Genomic DNA, 18,642 nt, shown 5'->3' with positions numbered 1-18,642 from the left:
CTCCACCACTTACTTAGCTGTGTGTTCTTGGGCAGATGACTTCGCCTCTCTGGACCTCCGTTGCCTCATTTCCAAGTTAGGAGAAATCATAGGACTTCCCCACAGGGTTGCTGTAGCTAAACAGACTAATGGAAGAGCACATTCAGACAAGAACATAAGCAGCAAAGCTATAGCACTTGTTAGCTTCTGATGTTATGGTCTGTTCCCCCAGTGGTTGCTGGGTGTGACCCCTGTAAGCCCCATGAGAACAGGGAACCAAATCAACACACTCTGGTAGACGTGGAGTAAATGCCTGTTCCAGACCCTGCACAGGCCTGGGGCTAGGTGGTGAGTGCCTTACCATCCTACCTCTCAAGGAACTCACAGCCCAGAGGGAAGGCTCTGCAAAGGCACGCGGGCAAATGCAGACTGAGAAGGGCCGTGGGTCTTTCCAGAAGGCGTCCAGAGGAGGAGCCCTCACAACGTAGCTGGAAAAGCCAACAGGGTGGCACAGGGCACATTGGGTGGGCCCCAGTGGTGTGGCTGAAGCCAGAGGTGGGCTTCACTGGAACCCTGGGGGCTGGCAGACCGGGCCCAAGAGCTCAGAACTCATCTAGAGGTGAGAGGGGCTGGAAGGAGCACCCACCACAGGCTCACTGCTTTCCAGTGAGGGACCAGCCTGGCCTGACCTCCCCGCAGTGCAGTGCCCCCCGACCTGGGCTTCTCCTCGTTGACTGTGTGTTTTCACGTGGCATGGCTAGTGTGTCTAGCTGAGAGAGGACAGCCCTGCCATTTCTAGGTGCCCATGCCCTTTCAGCAGGACCTTGAAACCCAGTCTAGAAAACAAAGTGGAAGGGGGTAGGGGGGCATCCAGTCTGCTTTTCTGATTTAAGGCAGAGGATCCCCCGGGCTGATGGTCTGTGGTACAATCTTCAGGATCTCCCCAGTCCACTTGACACCGCCCTTTTCTGTATTGTGGGATCAGAACCCTCAGGAGCTTGGGAGCCTATCCTGCACAGTGGGATGCGTCCCAGAGCAGGCGGAACAGAGAGGACGGTCAGCTTGAGCTGCCACTTAGAGGCCAAGTCAGCCGGGAGGGGGACTGGGAAAGGCCTTCTGGGTGGGGGGCCGGCAGGAGCTGAGGGCTAAGGCCATTTGCTATGCCCATTGACTGAGTGGACTGGAGAGATGGTCCACTGGGGAGGAGCTTCAGGCTGGGGTCATTTGTAACCCAATCTACAGAGGGAGCACAGGGGCTTTGGTGGCAAGGGGGCTTAGCACCACCTGATGATTGATACTTGTCCAACAAGGACACGGAGGGCATCGAACCCGCACGCGGTCTCCACCATCTGCTCCTACCTGGCACCCTCCCAGCCATCTGGGACGCATATTCCGTTTGGCCCTAGTTGCTAGACGACGAGCCAGCCCAGAGAGCTCACGTGGCCATCCTGAGTCACACGGTGGTCAGTGGCAAAGCCATCCCTCACCCCAGGAGCTTGGGAACCAACCCCACACTCCTGCAAGGGGTTGGCTGCCCGGTCACAGGAGGCCCCAGCGTATACACATGGCCCGCTTACGGGAAGATCGGGAGGGCTTTTGGTTTTCATTCGACACAGCGATTTCACGGGCCCACCCTGACAGGGAGCGGGCTGCTCTCCCTCAGGAGAGGGGAGTGTTGGATTAACTCTAGGAGCCCCATCTCCTGCCGACTGTCTGACATGGCCTGAGCCTAGCCTTGGGCCTGGTGCTTGTCTGGGCTAAGTCCCCCCTCAGAATCTGGAGCCCAGCTGATCTGACCCGGGGTGGCTGTGAGCTGGCCGAGCGACCAGGGGCACCGCACAGCATGCCTGAAGTAACGGCCGCTGACCTGGGCAGTAATCCAGCCACCAGTGTTTGGGGAGGGCTCGCCACGCGCCGGACAGGCAGGGGGTCAGCCTTCACACGTAGCATCCCACTGCTGTGACGAGTCCGCCAGCATCCCGAGTTCAGAGTCCCATGAGGACTCTGGCCAGGCACTTCTCAGAGCCCCTGCCATTTGCCTTTGTTATCAGGGCTGCCAGAGAGGAGAGCCAGCCGGGCACTTCTGGAGCTCCTCCTCCACACCACGCGTCTTCGCTTGCGTTCATCCCCGTGCGACAGGGATTGTGCCCGTCTTACAGATGAGAGAATAGGTGAGCCTCCTACCTTGAGAGTAAGCACCTAGTACGCTCGTGATCAGGCCTCAGCCCGTGTGGATCCAGTCCCACCCTCTTTGCCCCATTGGTGGCCTGCTGCTGTAACAGCCAGAGCTGCGAGTCAGGTGGGTAGGGTGGCTCAGGGGGGTGGGCGCAAGCAAGGTGCTGAAAACCTGGGTTGGGGTCTTAGAGTCAGGGAGGCCAGGTACAATAGGTATCTTACCCCCCCCCCCAATAACTGCCCTTGAAAATAGAAGGCACTGGGGGCACCCGGGTGGGTCAGTCAGTCAAGCGCACAACTCTTGGTTTCGGCCGAGGTCACGCGTGGTCTCATGGTTCATGAGTTTGAGCCCTGCGCCGGGCTCTGCGTTGGCAGAGCAGAGCCTGCTTGGAATCCTCTCTCTCTGCCCCTCCCCTACTGTCTCTGTCTCTGTCTCTGTCTCTGTCTCTCTCTCGAAATAACTAAACTTGAAAAAAATAAATACATAGAAGGCACCGGGCCTAAATTTTCTTCGTAACCTCACAACTACCCATGTCTCGTGAGAGTCAGTTCCCTCGTGAAAACATGGAGTGGGGGCTCTCCTGCCTCCTCAGAGAACTCGGATAGGATTTACATTGCCTTAGCACTTCGACGTCATGACAAAGACAAATGCACAGGGCTTGTTCAGTGCAGGGGCCCTAACTCCTGCCCAGTAAGAGCTGGGTGCGCCATTCCAGGCTCAGGTGTGCCCCGCCGTGTCGTCGTGTGGAAGCCTCTGGCTCTCCTTCACTCCGTCTCCCACTTCCCCTTGCTCTGTGGAGGAGGTGTGGTAAGAGAGGTAGGAATGAGGCGTGGGACAGAGAGAGACAAGTGGCCCCGGATCGACCACTGTGAAGCCCACGGCATGTGTATGTGTGTGCGTGGAAAGTTGCCAGGCCGGGGCCAGTGGTCGGGGCCTGCAGCCTCCGCGGGAGCCTGCGCAGTTCTGATTTGACCCCTTGGCAGGGGGAGGCCACAGTCAGGGGCAGGAGAGCGGCAGGATTGGCACGGTGGCACATGGAATTCCTGACCGCTCGTCACAGACGCAGAGGGGCCTCTAGGACCTTTTTGTCCCCCTCTCTCTGCATCTGGGGACGTTAGAGGGGTTAGAACTCTGACCACCAGAGAAGCAAGAGCAGCGGGTGAAGACCTTTTGTCAGGTTCTGGAACCTGACCAGAATGTTCGTTCATTTGGCCCTGGTGCCTGGCCCCTAGGGAGACCACCGGCCCCTGTCTGCACAGCAGCAAAGCTCTCGGCGCTTTTGCGAGGCACCGTCAGCACGGACACCTGACATTTTCACTCGGTTGAGCGGCCTGTCTCCCCACTGGAACGTGAGCTCTGCCAGGCCCAGCACCCAGTGCAATGCCTGACACCAAGTTGGCACTCAGGAACCGTGACTGAATAAATGAGCGAACGGACTCCATGCCTTGGGCGACCTCCTGTGCCGCTTTTGATCTCGGGAGACAGCAGCTGCCAGTGTGCTCGTTGCTTCCAAAAATCCAGAAACGAAGTTGTCTCCAGCCCCCAGCTGTACAGATCTCAGGGCACCAGCTTCCTCCATCTTCCCGAGAGACCGAAGAGCCCCCACCCCTCCTGGGTTGGCACGGCCTCCCAAGATGACCCCCAAAATCCCCCCAACCTTGAGATGCTAGGCCGTGTGCCCACTACTCTGCAACCTTGCCCAGCTCTGGGCCCCACCCAGCAAGGCTATGTGCTCACCCTCTGAGTTCCTGGGCCATTCTGTTCAGTTTTCACTGTCCCGGCCACACGGGTGACCACACCTGTGCCCACCTGACTGGTTGCTGGAGGGTGATACAGGATGCTGTGGGTACCTGGCCCAGGCTCGCTCCCTACGGGGCTCAGAGTGCCCTTGGCTGGTGTGGGGGCGCCGTGATCTGAGAAGGGGATGGCAGGTCCAGCCTCTCCCCCCAGGCTCTGCCAGTGTTAGCTGTCTCCTGGCCCCCTGGGTTTCTCTTGGCCTGTTAGGGTCTTCAGAGAAGGAGAACACCTCCCTTCTTCCAAATGTGGACGAGGGTCCACATCAGCCCATCAGCAGCCGCGTGGGGTAGCACTGAGCCAGAGGAGGGTACCTGATCCCCACCGTGCCTGCAGAGAACCCCAGGGCTGGTAGCGCTGGCCAGTGATCCGAGGGGCAGTTATGGCGTAAAATACAGGAGGGGATGGGCAGTGACGCCACTTGCAGGTACCTGTGCTGGGCGTTAGGGACGCACGCAGCCATGTGGGCATGAGAGTGCAGGTGGCAGGAGCCAGCCCAGGGTCTGGTGCCGCATGCACACAGCAGACAGCCATCAAATGGACACTGCGTGCACACAGTAATGGTACATCCAGCCTCAGAGAGCATGCTGGGAGTTGGCAGGGTGATGGGTGCTGGCATGCCGAGTGAGTGGGTCCGCCCCACACACACACCAGCCTCCCCGGGGCCTGAGAGCCACCGGCCGGGCCTGGGATCTGCCTGAGAGGGGCTGTGCGCGTGCCCACGGCCCGTGTGTCTGTGTGGAGGGGGGAGCACTCCTGTGTTCACCCCAGCTGCAGTCTTCACAGGTCAGGGAGGGGGTAAAACCATTGGAGCCTGCAACTGTCAAATCAGGAGTGTGGATAGGGACCAGCGAAGCCCGCCCTTCGCTGTCGGCTGGAGAGGACAGCCAGCCCGCCCGCCTCTCCCTCCACTCTGCAAACGGGGCTGATACAGTAATCAGGACGCCACATATGGACCCTGGAAGATGGCTGCTCCCAGGGCCTTTGTTCGCCTTCATTATTCTGGATGAGGTTTTTTTTTTCCCCCAAGTCATAAAAATGACATTTTTAATATGTGGAATTTTTTTTCTAAAGAAAAGCAATATGAAGAAGACTTTTATTGTCAATAAGCTCTACCTTTTAAACCAGTTATCTTAGTTTCTGCTCTAGGTATTTTAATTGAAGATTAACTGCTGTTAAAGAGTGTACACGTTTAGGGAGTGAGTGTTTGGAGCATTAAAATTCATCTCCCTCGGTGGTGGGGACAGTCTCCGTGGGGGCCACCAGGAAGCGTGCTCCTCCCCCACAGCTGGCCTCCAGACGCTGTCCATGCAGGAGGGCACCTGCAGGAGAGGCGAATCACTGTCTTTGCGTGGAGGGGCAGGTTGGGGAGAGTCCGGGAACAGCATTTGGTCTCCTGGAAGCAGCTACTGCCGTGAGCCTTACTCCCATCATCCCTCATCCTGGCTGAGGAGGACACCACAGCTCAGAGCAGGGCGGTGAGGCCCCCATTTCACAAGGCCTGGCGTCCAGTCCTGGGCCAGGGACTCAGCTCTGTCTCTGCCCACCATCCCCCGCCCACCCCCGCCTGCACAGCTCTCACGGAAGCCTGTCTCTAGGCAAGCTCCTTGGCCTGGTCACTGCCCTCCGGCGATTACCTGAGACTGTCTCAGCAGCCACTGTGTTCCGATTGCTAAACAGACCCTACCGAGGGGAATGGATCCTGCCCGTTCGGGGGGTTCTCGGTCCAGAGATTTGTGTGCTTGTGTGCGCGCGTGTGTGTGTGCATGGCTCACTGTCAGTGGCGTTCTGCAGTGCCGTCTGAAGAAGGGCGACGACCCCTTTCCTCTAGCTACCTGGAAAAGAACTTGGGATCCGAGTAGCAGTGAGGATGGATGAGCCCTTGTTTGCCACTGACTGTGTGACCTCGGGCGAGTCATTTCATATCCCTGGGCCTCAGTGTCTCTGAATGATGGAGTGAGTACTGTACTCTCCTTGAGCAGGTTGAGACACGGAAAAGGGCTTGTCTGATCCTTCCCTGGCCAGACGCTGAGCCAGGCTCTGGGATCTAGTCTCTGCCCTCACAGAGTAACAGTCAGGGAAACGACCTCATGTCCACCCATGACAGAGGTCTTGGGGGGCAGGACCGGTGCCCGAGGGTGGCCCCATGGTGCACCTCTGACGCGACGCAGCAGAGGAGAGTCCAGCTCGGAAGCCAGACTGCAAGTTTGAGCTCAGCCTACCACATCTTCACTGTGTGGCCTTGGGCATGTACTGGCTCTCTCTGTGCCTCTGTGTATAGAGCCAACCCCCAGGGAGTGGTTGTGAGTGGAGAAGCCGTACGAACAGGACGTAAGAAAGGCACAGTGAACGTTAGCTAGGGTGACCATTGGTGGTGTTTTCAGCATTATCGAGAACTGGCCAGAGCCCATCTTTGGGGCAATTTGGGCCAGGCCTGCCTCACACAAGATGGGCTTTCTACTTCAGACCCCCTCTCTGCCATTAAGGCCACTCTCAGAGTCTGCCTAGGCAGTGGCCAAGCTCCAGCAGTGTCCCCCCCACCTCTGGAATCCAGAACATAGAGGCACGTGAGGCCTCATCCCTGGAAGTCTCTGGAGACAAGGTCCCCCACCTGGCCCAGCCCACATTGGTTGCCCTGGCCTGGGAGTGCCGGGTGAGAGGTGCCTGCTGCCCAAGTCAGGGTGGTCCCCCAGTCATGTCAATGCCCTTGCCTTTTGCCATCTCCTCCCCACCCTCAGGGGTAGTAGCCCCCTAGGCCCCCCTGCCCATGGCATTGCTGTCCCTGCTGCTTTGTTCCCAGTGAGAAGCAGCAGGGCCCTGGGGTGGCCAGGCCCATAGCCAGACTCCCAGGCCTGCAGCAGGATAGACAGCTGTGTAAAGCCACAGGCTCAAATGTAAAGTGCTACTCCCCATTTACTGTTGTGTGACTTTGGGCAGTCACCTCCCTGCCTACAAAGTGACTTATAGGATGTCTGGAGGCTTGAATGAGATGCTGTCTGAACCCACGTGGCTAGATGGTATGTTGACAAGGACACTAGCTAAGCAGTCCCTATGATAGTGGTGGCAGAAGTAGAGGCAAAGTGACCTAGCCAGTCCCCTACCCAGCCACTGACCTTCGAAGCCTGCCTCACCCCTGCTCCCTCCCTTCCCGCAGGGCAGACCTGGGCCCTAAGCTCCAGCCAGCCTTCCCCACCTAGAGACTTCAAACCTCAGCCCAGAGGGCCAGCCAGAAGGAGTCCCTGGGAACACTGCTGTCTAGGCTCCCCATCTGGAAATTGCCATTCCGAGGCAGCTCAGCTCCATCCCCGGGTCGCAGCCACCAACACCCACAGCCCCCCCACCCCCCAACTGTGCCTGGCACACCCACGCAGTTGTACCGCTTGTGCTGACCGGGAATGTGAGCCCAGGGGTTGGGACTGGGGTCCAGGCCCCCTGGGTGCTGAGGAGCCGGCCTCTAGATCTGGGTGTATGGGACATGTTGGAGGAAAGGGCCAGTGCACATTCCTGCCTCCTCTAGCAGCCCAACTGCCCAGCCTCCTGCTCCCCAAGCCTCCTGTGAACTGACAGGGCCTGACTTGGCTGTCCAGCAGTGAGAGGGTGATTAGGAACCAGACGGTCAGGTGAGTGAGCCCTGACCCCCTGGGGACGGTCATCCTTGGGAGAGAGCCGGCCGCCAGGGCCCAGCCCACTGGCAGACGAGGCAGAGTGGGAGTAGGCTTAGGTCACCGGTAGTCCCCCTTCCTGGGGCTGCTGGCCACGGCTGCAGGCCGCACTTTGTCTCCTGAGGACACAGGGTCTAGACGTGGTCCGCCTGTGGAAAGCCTTGGTCCCCTTGGAGGATAGAGGCCTGGAAGGTAGCAGAGAAGGCCGAGCCAAGATGCTAAAACTTTTGCTGAGAAACCAAAGGAGTGAGGTTTGCCAGGTAGACGAGTGTTGTGAGTCACCCCAAGATGAGGGAACACCAGTACAGAGCCAGGGTAGGGTGAGTGGGGAGCCCTGTGCAAGGGTGAGTTGTGAGGCCTGTGAATGGGTATGATGGGGCTCCCATGCAGGGGTGAGTGCAAAGGGCCTGTGATGGGTTGGGGGCTATGTAGGGGTGAGTGGTGAAGGTGGGGAGCCAGCTGGAGGAATTTGGACACCTGCCTGAGGAATGGCGGAAGATTTTGAGCTGGGAGGGATGATCAGGAATTTGTTCTGGAAACATCTCTTCGGCGACAGGCAGATCAGAAGGAGCTGGTGGGAGAGCAGCCTGGTGGCTCATGCCCAGAGGCCAGTGCCTGAGGCCCTAGTGCCAGGCCCTCCGCCAGGGCCTGGAGGGACACTGAGGGAAGGGGCCCCCATGGAGCACAAGGCCAGCCATCAGAGATGCTCCCCACTTGGGAAGGAGCGGGCTCCCCACTTGGGGCTGTTCAGAGTCAAGCAGAGGTTTGAACCCTACCTGAACTTCTGGGCTGCACACCAGGCATGACCTGGATGGGATGTGGAGCCCCTGGCTGCGGGGACTATAAACCTCAGTGACCCCCCACAGCCACTTTAGGGGGATGAAGCCCCGCCCCAGGTGAGTGCTGGGCCGCCCCTGTGAGGAACAGGTGGGAGCCAACAGTGGATGGTGTTGGGTAGTTCAGAACGCCCCCAACCCCACCCCAGCGGCCCCCTCACTGTCCCCCTGAGTGACAGGGAACTTTCCTCCGCCTGGGCTGCCCCTCTAATAACTGAGCTTCTGATTCTTGAGACCAAGTCATTGCCTTTTTCAGAACGGCTTTGTTTTTGCCTTAAAGTCCTTCCTTCCACATAATGCACTGGTTTTCCCTCCCCGCGCACCCCCAATCTCCAAAGGCTTGACTACATTATAATTTCAATTTACACAGTGTGGGAAAGATTTGTGCAAAGGGTCCTTTTTTGTTTTTGAAGAATTCATCATTGCTGTTAAGAAGCTTAATATAAATTAAAGGAGGAATTAGGCAACATTAAGACATCAAAATGGGGGTGTGGGCGCCCGTTGCCTCGCCTCCACCCAATCAAAGGGGCTGCGTGGAGCCCGTCGAGTGTGCGCTCGAGAGCCTCAGAAAGCGCAGTTCCAATAAAGGGCCTGTTCTGTCGCCCGCCTTCCCCTAATTCCCTTTGTTGCAGGGACAGCGGAGTACATGTCTGATAAAAACTTAATCACCTTATCTTTTTAAAGCAAATTGCATCTTTGTTTACATACGGGATCCATAGCAGGAAGAGAAAGGAGAGAAAACCAGGCAGCTTTCCCAGCCCCAAGCAGCGCGTTAAAGGCTTCCGCTCCCAAGGATAAATGCGGAAAACCAGGCTGACAAAGAGATGGCGGGAGGGTTCCACAGTCACCAGCACCTCTCACAGATGAGGTCAGGGGCCCCAGCAAAGGGAGCCAGCCGACTGGTGTCCCCAAGGGCTGTCCCTCCCGGCCATTCTCTCCTCTCTTACCCCGCAACCTTCCTATTGGCTCCTGTGGCCAGCCAGGCTCTCCCTAATCCGCTGGGCCCTCCCAGCACCAGCGCGCCTCTGGGCCTTGCGCTGAAAACCAGGCCTGTCCTCCTTGGGCCTCTCCTCTCCACTGGCGCTGTCGGAGCTAAGCTTGTACAGGGCCCACGCCATCCTGGGCCACTGGCCGGCAGAGGGATCTGGGTTCCAATCTCAGCTCCACCACCAGCTACAGCAGGGCCACGGGCAAGTCCTTGCACCTTGATGTCCCTGCAGGATGGGGTGGCAGCAACAGCCCTGTGCAAATCGGACACAACAGGGCCCCGCCCTGTTTCATGGCCACTACCGCCCTGGCCGAGTCCGCCTCCGGTTTCTGTGCCCTCCCCAACCCCTGCAGCCCACTCCCAGCTAGACTGACCTCCAGCCTCGCCCTCAGCAGCACATCCTGCACAAGCCGCCACATTAGCCACATCAGAGGTCTCATCAGGCACTGTGCCATGCATACCTCCTGTGACCACCTGTGACCTGTGCAAAGCAGCCTCGTTAACAGGGCAGGCATGCAGAGACCCTTTCTTCAGGTGAAGTTTGACGGTGGATCCCACTGGGTAACGGTGCAGCCATGCTGTTTGAAGGACCTCAGCCTCGCTGCTCAGGGTCACCTCGCTGACAGAGGTCCCCTCCTTTGGGCAGCCCCTCTTGCTCCCAGCAAGGGCAGCCCCTCTTGCTCCCAGGCCAAGCATCCAGTCTAGACTCAGGACCTGGCTGGATTCAAGGCCCTCTGTGGCCATCCGTCTCAGCCATCCCATATGTCAGCCCAGCCCAGCTTGCCAGGCATGTCCCTCTGAGCTCCCCAGCCCTTCTGTCATCACCAGGATACTGACCCTAAAAAGGGCTCCCCCCCTCTGCCCCCCGCCACCACCCCTTACCCCGGCTCTCTTTCTGCCCTGTCATTTCGGCTCTTTCCAAAGCTGCTTGTTCTAGGAGGGGAAGCTGGGGCGGCTGGAGTTGGCTGCAGCCCCACGGGGCCACCGAGGGGGCCGCTGACCCCAAGCTGCTTGCAAGGGCTCAGTTCCCACTGGGGGGTGCAAGCCGCCCACCAGCGTGGAGGCCCTTCTTCCAGTCTGGCCTCCAACATGAAAGCGACGCCAGCAATTGGAGGCAATTTGCCGGCCTTTGATGGCCATGTCAGGGCGGCACCCGCGGCCAGGGCTTGGGAAACTGTTGTGCTTCCCGCATTCTTCCCTGATTACCCCCGGCCCAAGCCAAGACCCAGCAGCCTCCAGCCCACTGTGCCTTTGTGTGGAGCTGGCACTGGGTGAGAAAGGCCAGCCCGGCCCTGGGAGAGTGTCCCCAAGGAAAGCCACGGCTAGCAGCGTCACCCTGAGGTCAGGCCGACCCGCCCCCACCGCATCCCAGGCCGGGCTTGTTGGAGAATGGAGCGGGCAGCCCAGCTCCGGGAATCCTGAGGTCTGGGGAGAAGGAGCAGAGAGGTCTCCCTGTGGAGCAACGGCCACGGTGTGAACTTCACACACGGAGCTCATTTAGCTCTGTGCCCACCCTGCCAGGTAGGGAGCCACGTTCCCGCTCACATGGAGCAGGGGGCCTGCTGTCTGAGCCGTTGGGGGGCTTCCTGGGCCATGACCTTGCAGACAGGTATTTCCTAGTCTGGAGGCACAGGCTCTGTGGAAGCGTTTCTCTCACTTCCGCTGCCCTGCACACCTGGGCGAGACTACTCCTTCCCTTTGCCTTCACCTGGCGCACCCTCCCTGAGCCTGCCTGCCAGGCCCTGTGCCCAGCACCGAAGAGGCAGTCCCCCCAACAGGCCACTGGGGAGATAGATGCAGAAAGCAAACATTGGGGCACCTGAGTGGCCCAGTTGGTTAGATGTCCGTCTGACTCTTGATTTCAGCTCAGGTCATAATCTTAGGCCCATGCCAGGCTCCATGCTGAGCATGGAGCCTGCTTAAGATTCTCCCTCTTTCTTTCTCTCTCACCGCCTCCTCCCTCTGCCCCTCCCCCATTTTACACATGTGCGCATGTAGACACACACACACACACACACACACACACACACACACACACGTGCTCCCTCTCTCAAAAAAAAAAAAAAAGCAAAAGTCATGCCAAGTAGGGTTCCAGGAGGGAATCTGCTCCGCTGGGGCAGGTGAGGGAAAGCCTTCTGACGGAGACAGTGGCAGAGTAGGCGTCAGCCAGACAGGAAAGGCGTGGAGGAGCGTTCCAGACAAAGGGAAGTCGTCGGAGGCCCTGCTTGATTTCTGCGGGCTGGAGTGTAAGCCGAACGGGAGTGAGAGGAAGCAGAGGGTGAGGCATAGAGGGAGGTACACCCTCATGACCCAGGGTCTTGGATGCCAGGCAAGGCCATAGACTTTGTCCTGTTGGAGCCCAGAGCTCCGTATGTGCCTCCGAGCAGCCCCTCCACGGGGGGAGCAGGACCCGGGAGGAGGCCCCCCGGGGGACAGGGCAGCAAGGCTGGAGAGCAAGGAGCAGACCCTCAGGAGGCTGTGGAGAGTGATACCCTAAGTCTGTGCCTTCCAGTTACTGCCCTTGATGCGGCAGCAGCGTCAGAAACCGTGGGCTTTCAGTGGCCACAAAGGAGCCATGAGCATGGCCTGAGGTGGTGCTCAGCTCGTCCTTCACGGGGCCGGATTACTGCAGAGACAACGCCATTGGCCCAGAGATGGCAGTGAGCTTCCTGGCCCACGGCGGCCTTAATCAGGACATGGAGACGAGACCTGGCCTGGGGTGACAGCCACCTCCCCAGCCTCCCCTTCCTCCCCTGCCCGCCCCCCTGGAGCCCTCCTCCCTCCCCGCTGCCTCCCCGTGTGGCCGTGCATTCAGCAGCCAGACTGCACTGGGTCGCACTCCGCTTCCTCTGGGCCTGGGTGCAGGAGGCCATGCCAGTGGCCCGTAGGAGATGGCCCCATGAGCACCCAGGCTCACAGTATTAACCTCGGGAAGTGGAGAAAAGTAGAAAGAAGAGCATCGCCTGTAACTTACCCCCGATCTCTGACAGCCTAGTGGATAGTCTTCCAGTCTTTCTTTCTGCATCCCAGAGTTAGAGCAGAACTCTTCCAACAAATTTGTATTCCTGTGGCGTTTTCTTTTTCTTTTTTTTTTTTTCAGTTAATTTTTAAGTTTGCCTTTGTGTAACTGTGAACTCTTCTCAGGTGTCACTTCATCTCCCAGAATATTCTGCCGCAGCAAATGCATGCCAATCCCGTCCTGACTGCCCTCCCACGGGTCTCAGCACCCTTGTAACTCCACAGGCCAACGCACCTCCTCCGTGGTGCACACAGACCTTGGGATCGGGTAGCCTCACAAGTCCAGCTCTGCCTCTCCAGACCTGTGTGACCTGGGGCCAGTCACTCTCCCGGGCCTCAGTTTCTTCCACACTGGGCTGTGGGGGTCAAGTGCCCGCACGCGTGGTGACATCTGTGTATACAAATCTCAGGTTGCTTATTGGGACGGAATGCCTAGAGGTAGGTGGCTGGGTCTATGCGGTGACCATTTGGGGAGCTTAGTAGCCAGTGCTCACCCAGCAGGGTCTCAGAGGGTCTAATCCAGCACTTTTCATTCGTAATATTCTTTGAGCCCCTCCTGTGAGCCAGGGAGTGTTCTAGGTGTTGGGCTTGCAGCTGTGCATGCAGAGACAAAAATCCCTGCCATGGTAGGACGTGCATACAGCAGGGGCAGAGAACAGATATCAAAATGAGGAACTTACAGCAGTATGTCAGAAGGTGATAATAGCTATTGGAAAAAAATAACTGGGGGGGGGGGGTTGGGGCAGGAGGGGGTGATAGTGGTCAAGAAGGCCTCACCAGGAGGTGTCATTTGCACAGCGATTAGAAGGAGGTGGGCCTGGGAGCCACTGGAACTCCTGGGGCGGATCTGCCAGCAGAGGAACCAGTGAATGCAAAGGCTCTGAGGTGGGAATGCACCTGGTGTGTCAGGTGAGGGGGACAGTTCAGAGACACAATGCAGGCCAGCTCGGGTGGGAGAAGAGGGATGCAGAAGTCAGAGGCCAGGAGCTCCAGACATGCTCCCAACGTCAAGGGCCATCCCAGGAGGGGCGACACATGGCTACCCAACCCATGGGGCCTCTCGAGGGTGCTTCAGGGGGAGGTCCCTAAGAGAGGATGGTAGCTCCATGAGAGTGGGACCGTCCTGCTTGCCTCTGTATCCCCAGGGCACACAGGAAGTGTGGGGAGCCCTGGTGGGTGCTGGGCGGGTGGACATCCCTCACCACTCTGAGCCCCCAAAGGTCCCTGGGACCCTCCCTGATTTGGGCTCCCGAAGAGCCTGGCACACAGGGAGCACTATGGGGACTCGGTAAGCTGCGGTCACCCTGTGGCCCCACCAGCATGTAGCCACACGTCCTCATCCATACTCGAGCGTCACGCTCATTCCCACCCAGCACTCAGACTCCCTTTGCATGCAGACCCTTGCCCAGGGCTGCGTGCGGCCAGTCCCTGTCACCTGGTCCCCGTTCGGAACTCTTCCTCGGAAAAGCCTGCCCTGGGCGCAAGCAACCTGGCCATCCTCCCCTCCTGGTGACACAGCACTTTTGCTTCCTTGATGGCCTCAGTGGCTGTCTGGATTATCTTGCTGGCTTGTTTCCCCTCTGCCTCTTCTCGGACTAGTAAACTCTGTGGGGGCCAGGCCCTGGTCTGCGTGTTCACTGCTGTCATCTCCAGTCCTAGAGCCTCCTGTGAGCGTTTTTCGCTGAAAGACACAGGGGCAGGTTGGGAGAAGCCTGGCGATTAGGTGGGCAGCAGCTCCGACCCCCGACGCCCTGACCTGCCCTTCATTTCCCTGCTTTGGCTGTTTGGCTAAGGGGAGGAAAAAGCCACTGCGAAACGAAGCAGCTCCCAGCGACATTTTCCGCAAATCCAACAGCTTCGGCAGCACCAGAGAACAGGCCCATGTTGGGAGGGTTTCTGGGCATTGTGTCCAGGCCATCCCCAAATGGGGCAGAGGTAAAGGAGCCTGACCATCTCAGTAGAGCAATTAAACGGCCGCATGTTTGCCTGTGCCAGATAGATTTTCTGGCTCTGCCTGCTTTGGGCCGTGCGAGGTATGCACCGTGTGTAATGAGAGCCAGCGCGGGCGAGATGGACCGCCGATTGGGCCACGCCTGTCTCCCCAGCCCGGCGCAGACGCCGGGGAGCCCCGCGCCTCTTCAGCCATCAGACCTCCTGGCACCACAGGGAGACAGGCCGCCCATGCCATTTGTCAGGGTCTGGTGCCAGCCACCTTCTCTATTTGCAGAAGGAAGGCCAGGGCTCCGATTCAGGGAGGCAGATACCTGCAGGCCTGATGCTTGCTTGGGGGCCTGGCCCGGGGCCATTCCCACGCCCCATCCCAGAGGCACGCAGACCGGCTGGGTGTGGGGCCTGTGATCAGACACCATGCTGTGCAGCCAGAGGGTGGCTCCCCATGCTAGGGGCCCCACAGGCTCCTAGCGTCCCAGAGCCCCATTCACATTGGCCACAAGTCCCAGCCTTCCTGGGCAATGCAGGTGGTGCAGGCTCTGAGACGCCTGTGGACAGGGAGACAGAGTCCTTCGTGGAGGAGGCAGAACTTCCCCAACAGACTGTACCGTGTCCCTTCAAGCAGCCTCCTGGCCACCTTTCTGAACATCAGGGAACTGCAGGGCCAGTACAGGATGCTCCACAGCCGATGGTCCCCTGCACAACCATTTTCAGGCGTCTGCTTAAGGGGTGCCCCCACTGAGGGCCGGGCTGGCCGGCATCTGCCATCAGAAGCAAGCCCAGAGTTCAAATCCTCACTCTTCCAGACCCTCTGTGGGGCCTGGAGGAGCCCTCCATGAGGCCCTCTGTCTTCTCATCTGTAAGATGAAGGGCTTGCTGACATCTTCAGCAAGCATGCGTGAGTGCCTGGTCTAAGCCAGAAGAATCCACCCACTGCTGCCGCCCAGAGCCCCCAGCTGGTTAAGACACGATGTGCAAAGGTCCTCCAGAGCTGCACATCTTGCCTTTTCGTCTCAGGCAGACAGCTGGCACCCAGCCAGCACTGGGGCAAAGGAGGACGCCCTTCACGTGCTGGCAGATGCAGATCAGGGCACCCCGGGGCATGCAGGGAGGGGAGCCCTCCGCCTGGTGCCTACCCCCAACTTCCCACCAGCTCTAGACACCCGGCCTCTGGGTCCACTGGCTGATGCGGCCCCTCTGTGCCTATTAGAAGTAAGCGCCCTCTCTGGGGGACACAGGCCTGCCAGGACCCGTCTTTTAGCAAGCACAGTGTAGGCTGGAGTCCACCCCACTGGCCTCTCCCCAGGGGAAGAAGGGTTGGACCCAGCTCTCCCCGTAGCCGCTCCAGGAACTGCCGCCCGCTGGGCCTCCCTGCCCCATGCAAGTCTCACGGTGCCCCCTCAGCTCACCCCCCCACGGCCCTGCCAGTCTGCTCCCCCCAGGTTCCCCCAGTGGGGTCGTGAGCGGCCTCAGAGGGTGAACGCCTGCCCCAGGGAGCTCTGCTTGTGCCGGGCCGATCTGAGGTCTGACCACAGCCTCGGGTGAGCCGGAGCCTCGGCCCCTATGCTCGAGGCAGCCGAGTGCTCATCCTGGCCAGCAGCCCCCGAAGAGGCCGCACCATGGTACGACCAAGCAGTTTCTTCATACAGACGAGCCCCAGAGCAAGCCTGCTGTTCAAGGATGAACAGGGTTTCTTCCCATTAGCAAGGAGGGGAAGGACGTCCCAGGCAGAGGGAACAGCATTTGCAGAGGCCCACAAGTGTGACGCTGGGGAGCCCAGGGACAGTCGTGTGTTCCTCAGGGCCGCAGGGAAAGTGCAAAAGCAGTGGGCGAAGGGGCCGGAAGAGTTGGGGTTGGTCTGAGTCAGGGTTGTCAGCAGGAAACTGATTTCCACTTAATCATTTGTCCGGAGGGAGTGAATATAAAGTCTGTACACTGTATGCAATGGAGGGAGTGGCCAGAGCGGAGTTGAAAGGAGCCGGTAAGATGTGGTGGGAAGGAGTAGGGGCCACCCCCACCCTGCATGGGACAGCGTGTACAAGAGCCCAAGGGGAAGGACCCCCGACAGGAGCTCCGGTCTTAGGGAGCAGGGATTGTCACCCCAATTACTCTCCCCTCTTGTCCTCTGATCCACTGGGGCTCCCATTGGCTGGACCCAACCAGAAACCAGAGGGCCACAGGAGCCCATATGCCTTCTGCAGAGGCCAGCCTCCCAGGCACACAGAGGAGCAGAGAATGGATCCCCAGGGGCAGCTGGAGGACTCCTAGCCCAGGGAGCCTCAAAGTCAAGCTTCAGTGCATGTGTTTTAGTGTGAGTGCTCTGGGAGACAGCAGGACCATGTAGAGCAGGAGAAGGACATGGCCACCAAGTGTGGGGCTGATCCCCACTGGAGCCTGAGTGCAGAGTGCATGGGTGGGCAGGGGACTGGGAGAAGGAGGCAGGGAGCCCTGCTGAGCTCCAAGCTGGACAGACCTGCCGTGGACTAGCGTGGTGCGGGGAGGGGCCAGGATGCAGGGATTTAGGCGGCAGAGTGGACCATAGGCCTCAGGGGTCCGTTGGCCAGGGAAGGAGGTAGAAGGGGGCGAGCCTGCCAAGGTGGCACGGGGGTCGTGGCTCAGCCTCGGCGGGTGTGAGGGTGTTGCAGAGTTGGGAGAAGGGGACTTGGAGATGTGCTATTTCAGGTGTGTGCCCATCCGGGCCGGTGAGGGGGCAGGCTGGGGAGCGGCAGGCTAACAGGCTCTCTTTCTGTGCCTTGCAGGTGGCCTCAGCCCCGAGTCCAAGAAGATCCTGACGCCCACCCTCAAGAAGCGGGGCCGGGCCGGACGAGGGGAGGCAGCCAAGCAGGAGGAGGGGGCAGAGCGGCCCGAGCCCACACAGCACGTGGCCCTCAGCCTGTCTTTCAAGCGTTACGTTTTTGACACCCACAAGCGCATGGTCCAGTCTCCCTGAACGTTCCAGTGACCTCCCCTGGGGCCACCTTGCCCAGGCCCCGGGCTGGGCCGTGATGCCAAATGCCCAACCAGATGTGCCTCGACCCCCTTTAGTACGTCCCTCCCCATGACTCTGGAGGCACGGGCCCCCGGGCCTGGCACTAAACCCCAGTGAGAAGCCTGGAGGATGTGGGGGCAGTGTCACCAGTGCTGGGGCCGAGAGGGTCTGTCCCTCCACCCTGGCACCCTCCCACCTACTGGTGGCCAGTGTCTCCCCGGCTGCCCAGCCGGCAGCCATGTGAGGGCCAATCCATGCCCTGACTCCAGGTGGCCTGGCACTTGCCAGCTGCAAATAAATGTCCTGTGGTGCCTGCTCTCTCTGCTGGTCTCTGTGATTTCACTGGGAGTGTCCCCTGACCTCTGTTCCTAAGGGGAATATCAAGGGAATTGCCAGGGTTCCTTCCCAGAGTGGAGCTGGGGGAGGGACCAGAACTCAGAGCCCAGGGGGGCAGAGGGATCCACAGGGTGTCAGGCCCCTAGGCCAGACTGGGTGGCCCCTGGGGTCTCCTGGGCCTTGAGAGACATGGGGGTGCTCTAGGCAGCCAGGTCCTGAGAGGGCTCTGCCAGGAGGGGCACACATGGGGTTCTGGGGAGTCGTGGGGTGCAGGGCAGGGTGTCAGGGCAGAGGCAAGCCTGCTCCGTCATTCCCACACCAGGAGTCCCTAGACCTCAGCCCTTGAGCTTGGGGTCCGTACTCCCCAGGGTGTGGAGGTGCAGGCAGGTGAGGGAGCCCTGTGCAGAGTACACGGTGGGCCAGGAACCATGAGCACAGGCTTCTCCAAAGCCCAGGAAGCCCCTGCTCAGCTCCTCTGCCTCTGCCCCACAGGCCAGGCCACCCCACCCCACCACCTGAGCTGTGGATACTCGGGAAAGAGGGAGATGGTGAAACCAACTTAATGAGGGGAAATCAAAGCCTTTAAAGACATCTGTAGGACAAACAGACGTGCTGGTGTTCCTTGATTTGGCCTCCAGACAGACACAGGGGCCACCCTTTTATCCTGGTGATCGGTGCACTGTGCTTTAACTTGCAGAACTAGCATCAAAGATACTAACGGGGCGGTGGCAATCCACGGGCTTGGAGGGGTGAGGTCCTGGGGCTGAGGGCAGAGAGGAGAAGGGAGTGGCGTGCAGGACGCGCTGTATGTGTGGGGCCTGGGCCACAGGCGGCAGCGTGCTCAAAGGGCACGTGTGAGGGCAGCTGGCCAGCAGGCCCTCCCCAGCCCTCACAGGGACCGAACGTTAGGCCAG

At 59.6% G+C, this 18,642-nt stretch overlaps 1 protein-coding gene across 3 annotated transcripts in view; it reads left to right on the top strand.

The window, feature by feature from the left end:
* EEFSEC (eukaryotic elongation factor, selenocysteine-tRNA specific) overlaps positions 1 to 17,712 on the top strand; it is a 249,027-nt gene extending 231,315 nt beyond the window's left edge. The window contains exons 7-8 of one of the 3 annotated variants that reach the window (XM_042962241.1): positions 2,031 to 2,150; positions 17,163 to 17,712. In XM_042962241.1, coding sequence (XP_042818175.1) covers positions 2,031 to 2,150; positions 17,163 to 17,353 — 311 coding nt within the window. In that variant the 3' untranslated portion in view covers positions 17,354 to 17,712. The remainder of the gene's footprint in view (positions 1 to 2,030; positions 2,151 to 17,162) is intronic. The other 2 variants (XM_042962244.1, XM_042962252.1) reach the window with 2 other exon arrangements.
* The last annotated feature ends 930 nt before the right edge of the window (positions 17,713 to 18,642 follow it).

Source organism: Panthera tigris, chromosome A2 (assembly GCF_018350195.1).
Source record: "Panthera tigris isolate Pti1 chromosome A2, P.tigris_Pti1_mat1.1, whole genome shotgun sequence".
In the NCBI taxonomy this organism is placed as follows: Eukaryota; Metazoa; Chordata; class Mammalia; order Carnivora; family Felidae; genus Panthera; species Panthera tigris.
The sequence above is the reverse complement of the archived record's forward strand: the minus strand, read 5'-3'. Positions and strand labels throughout refer to the sequence as shown.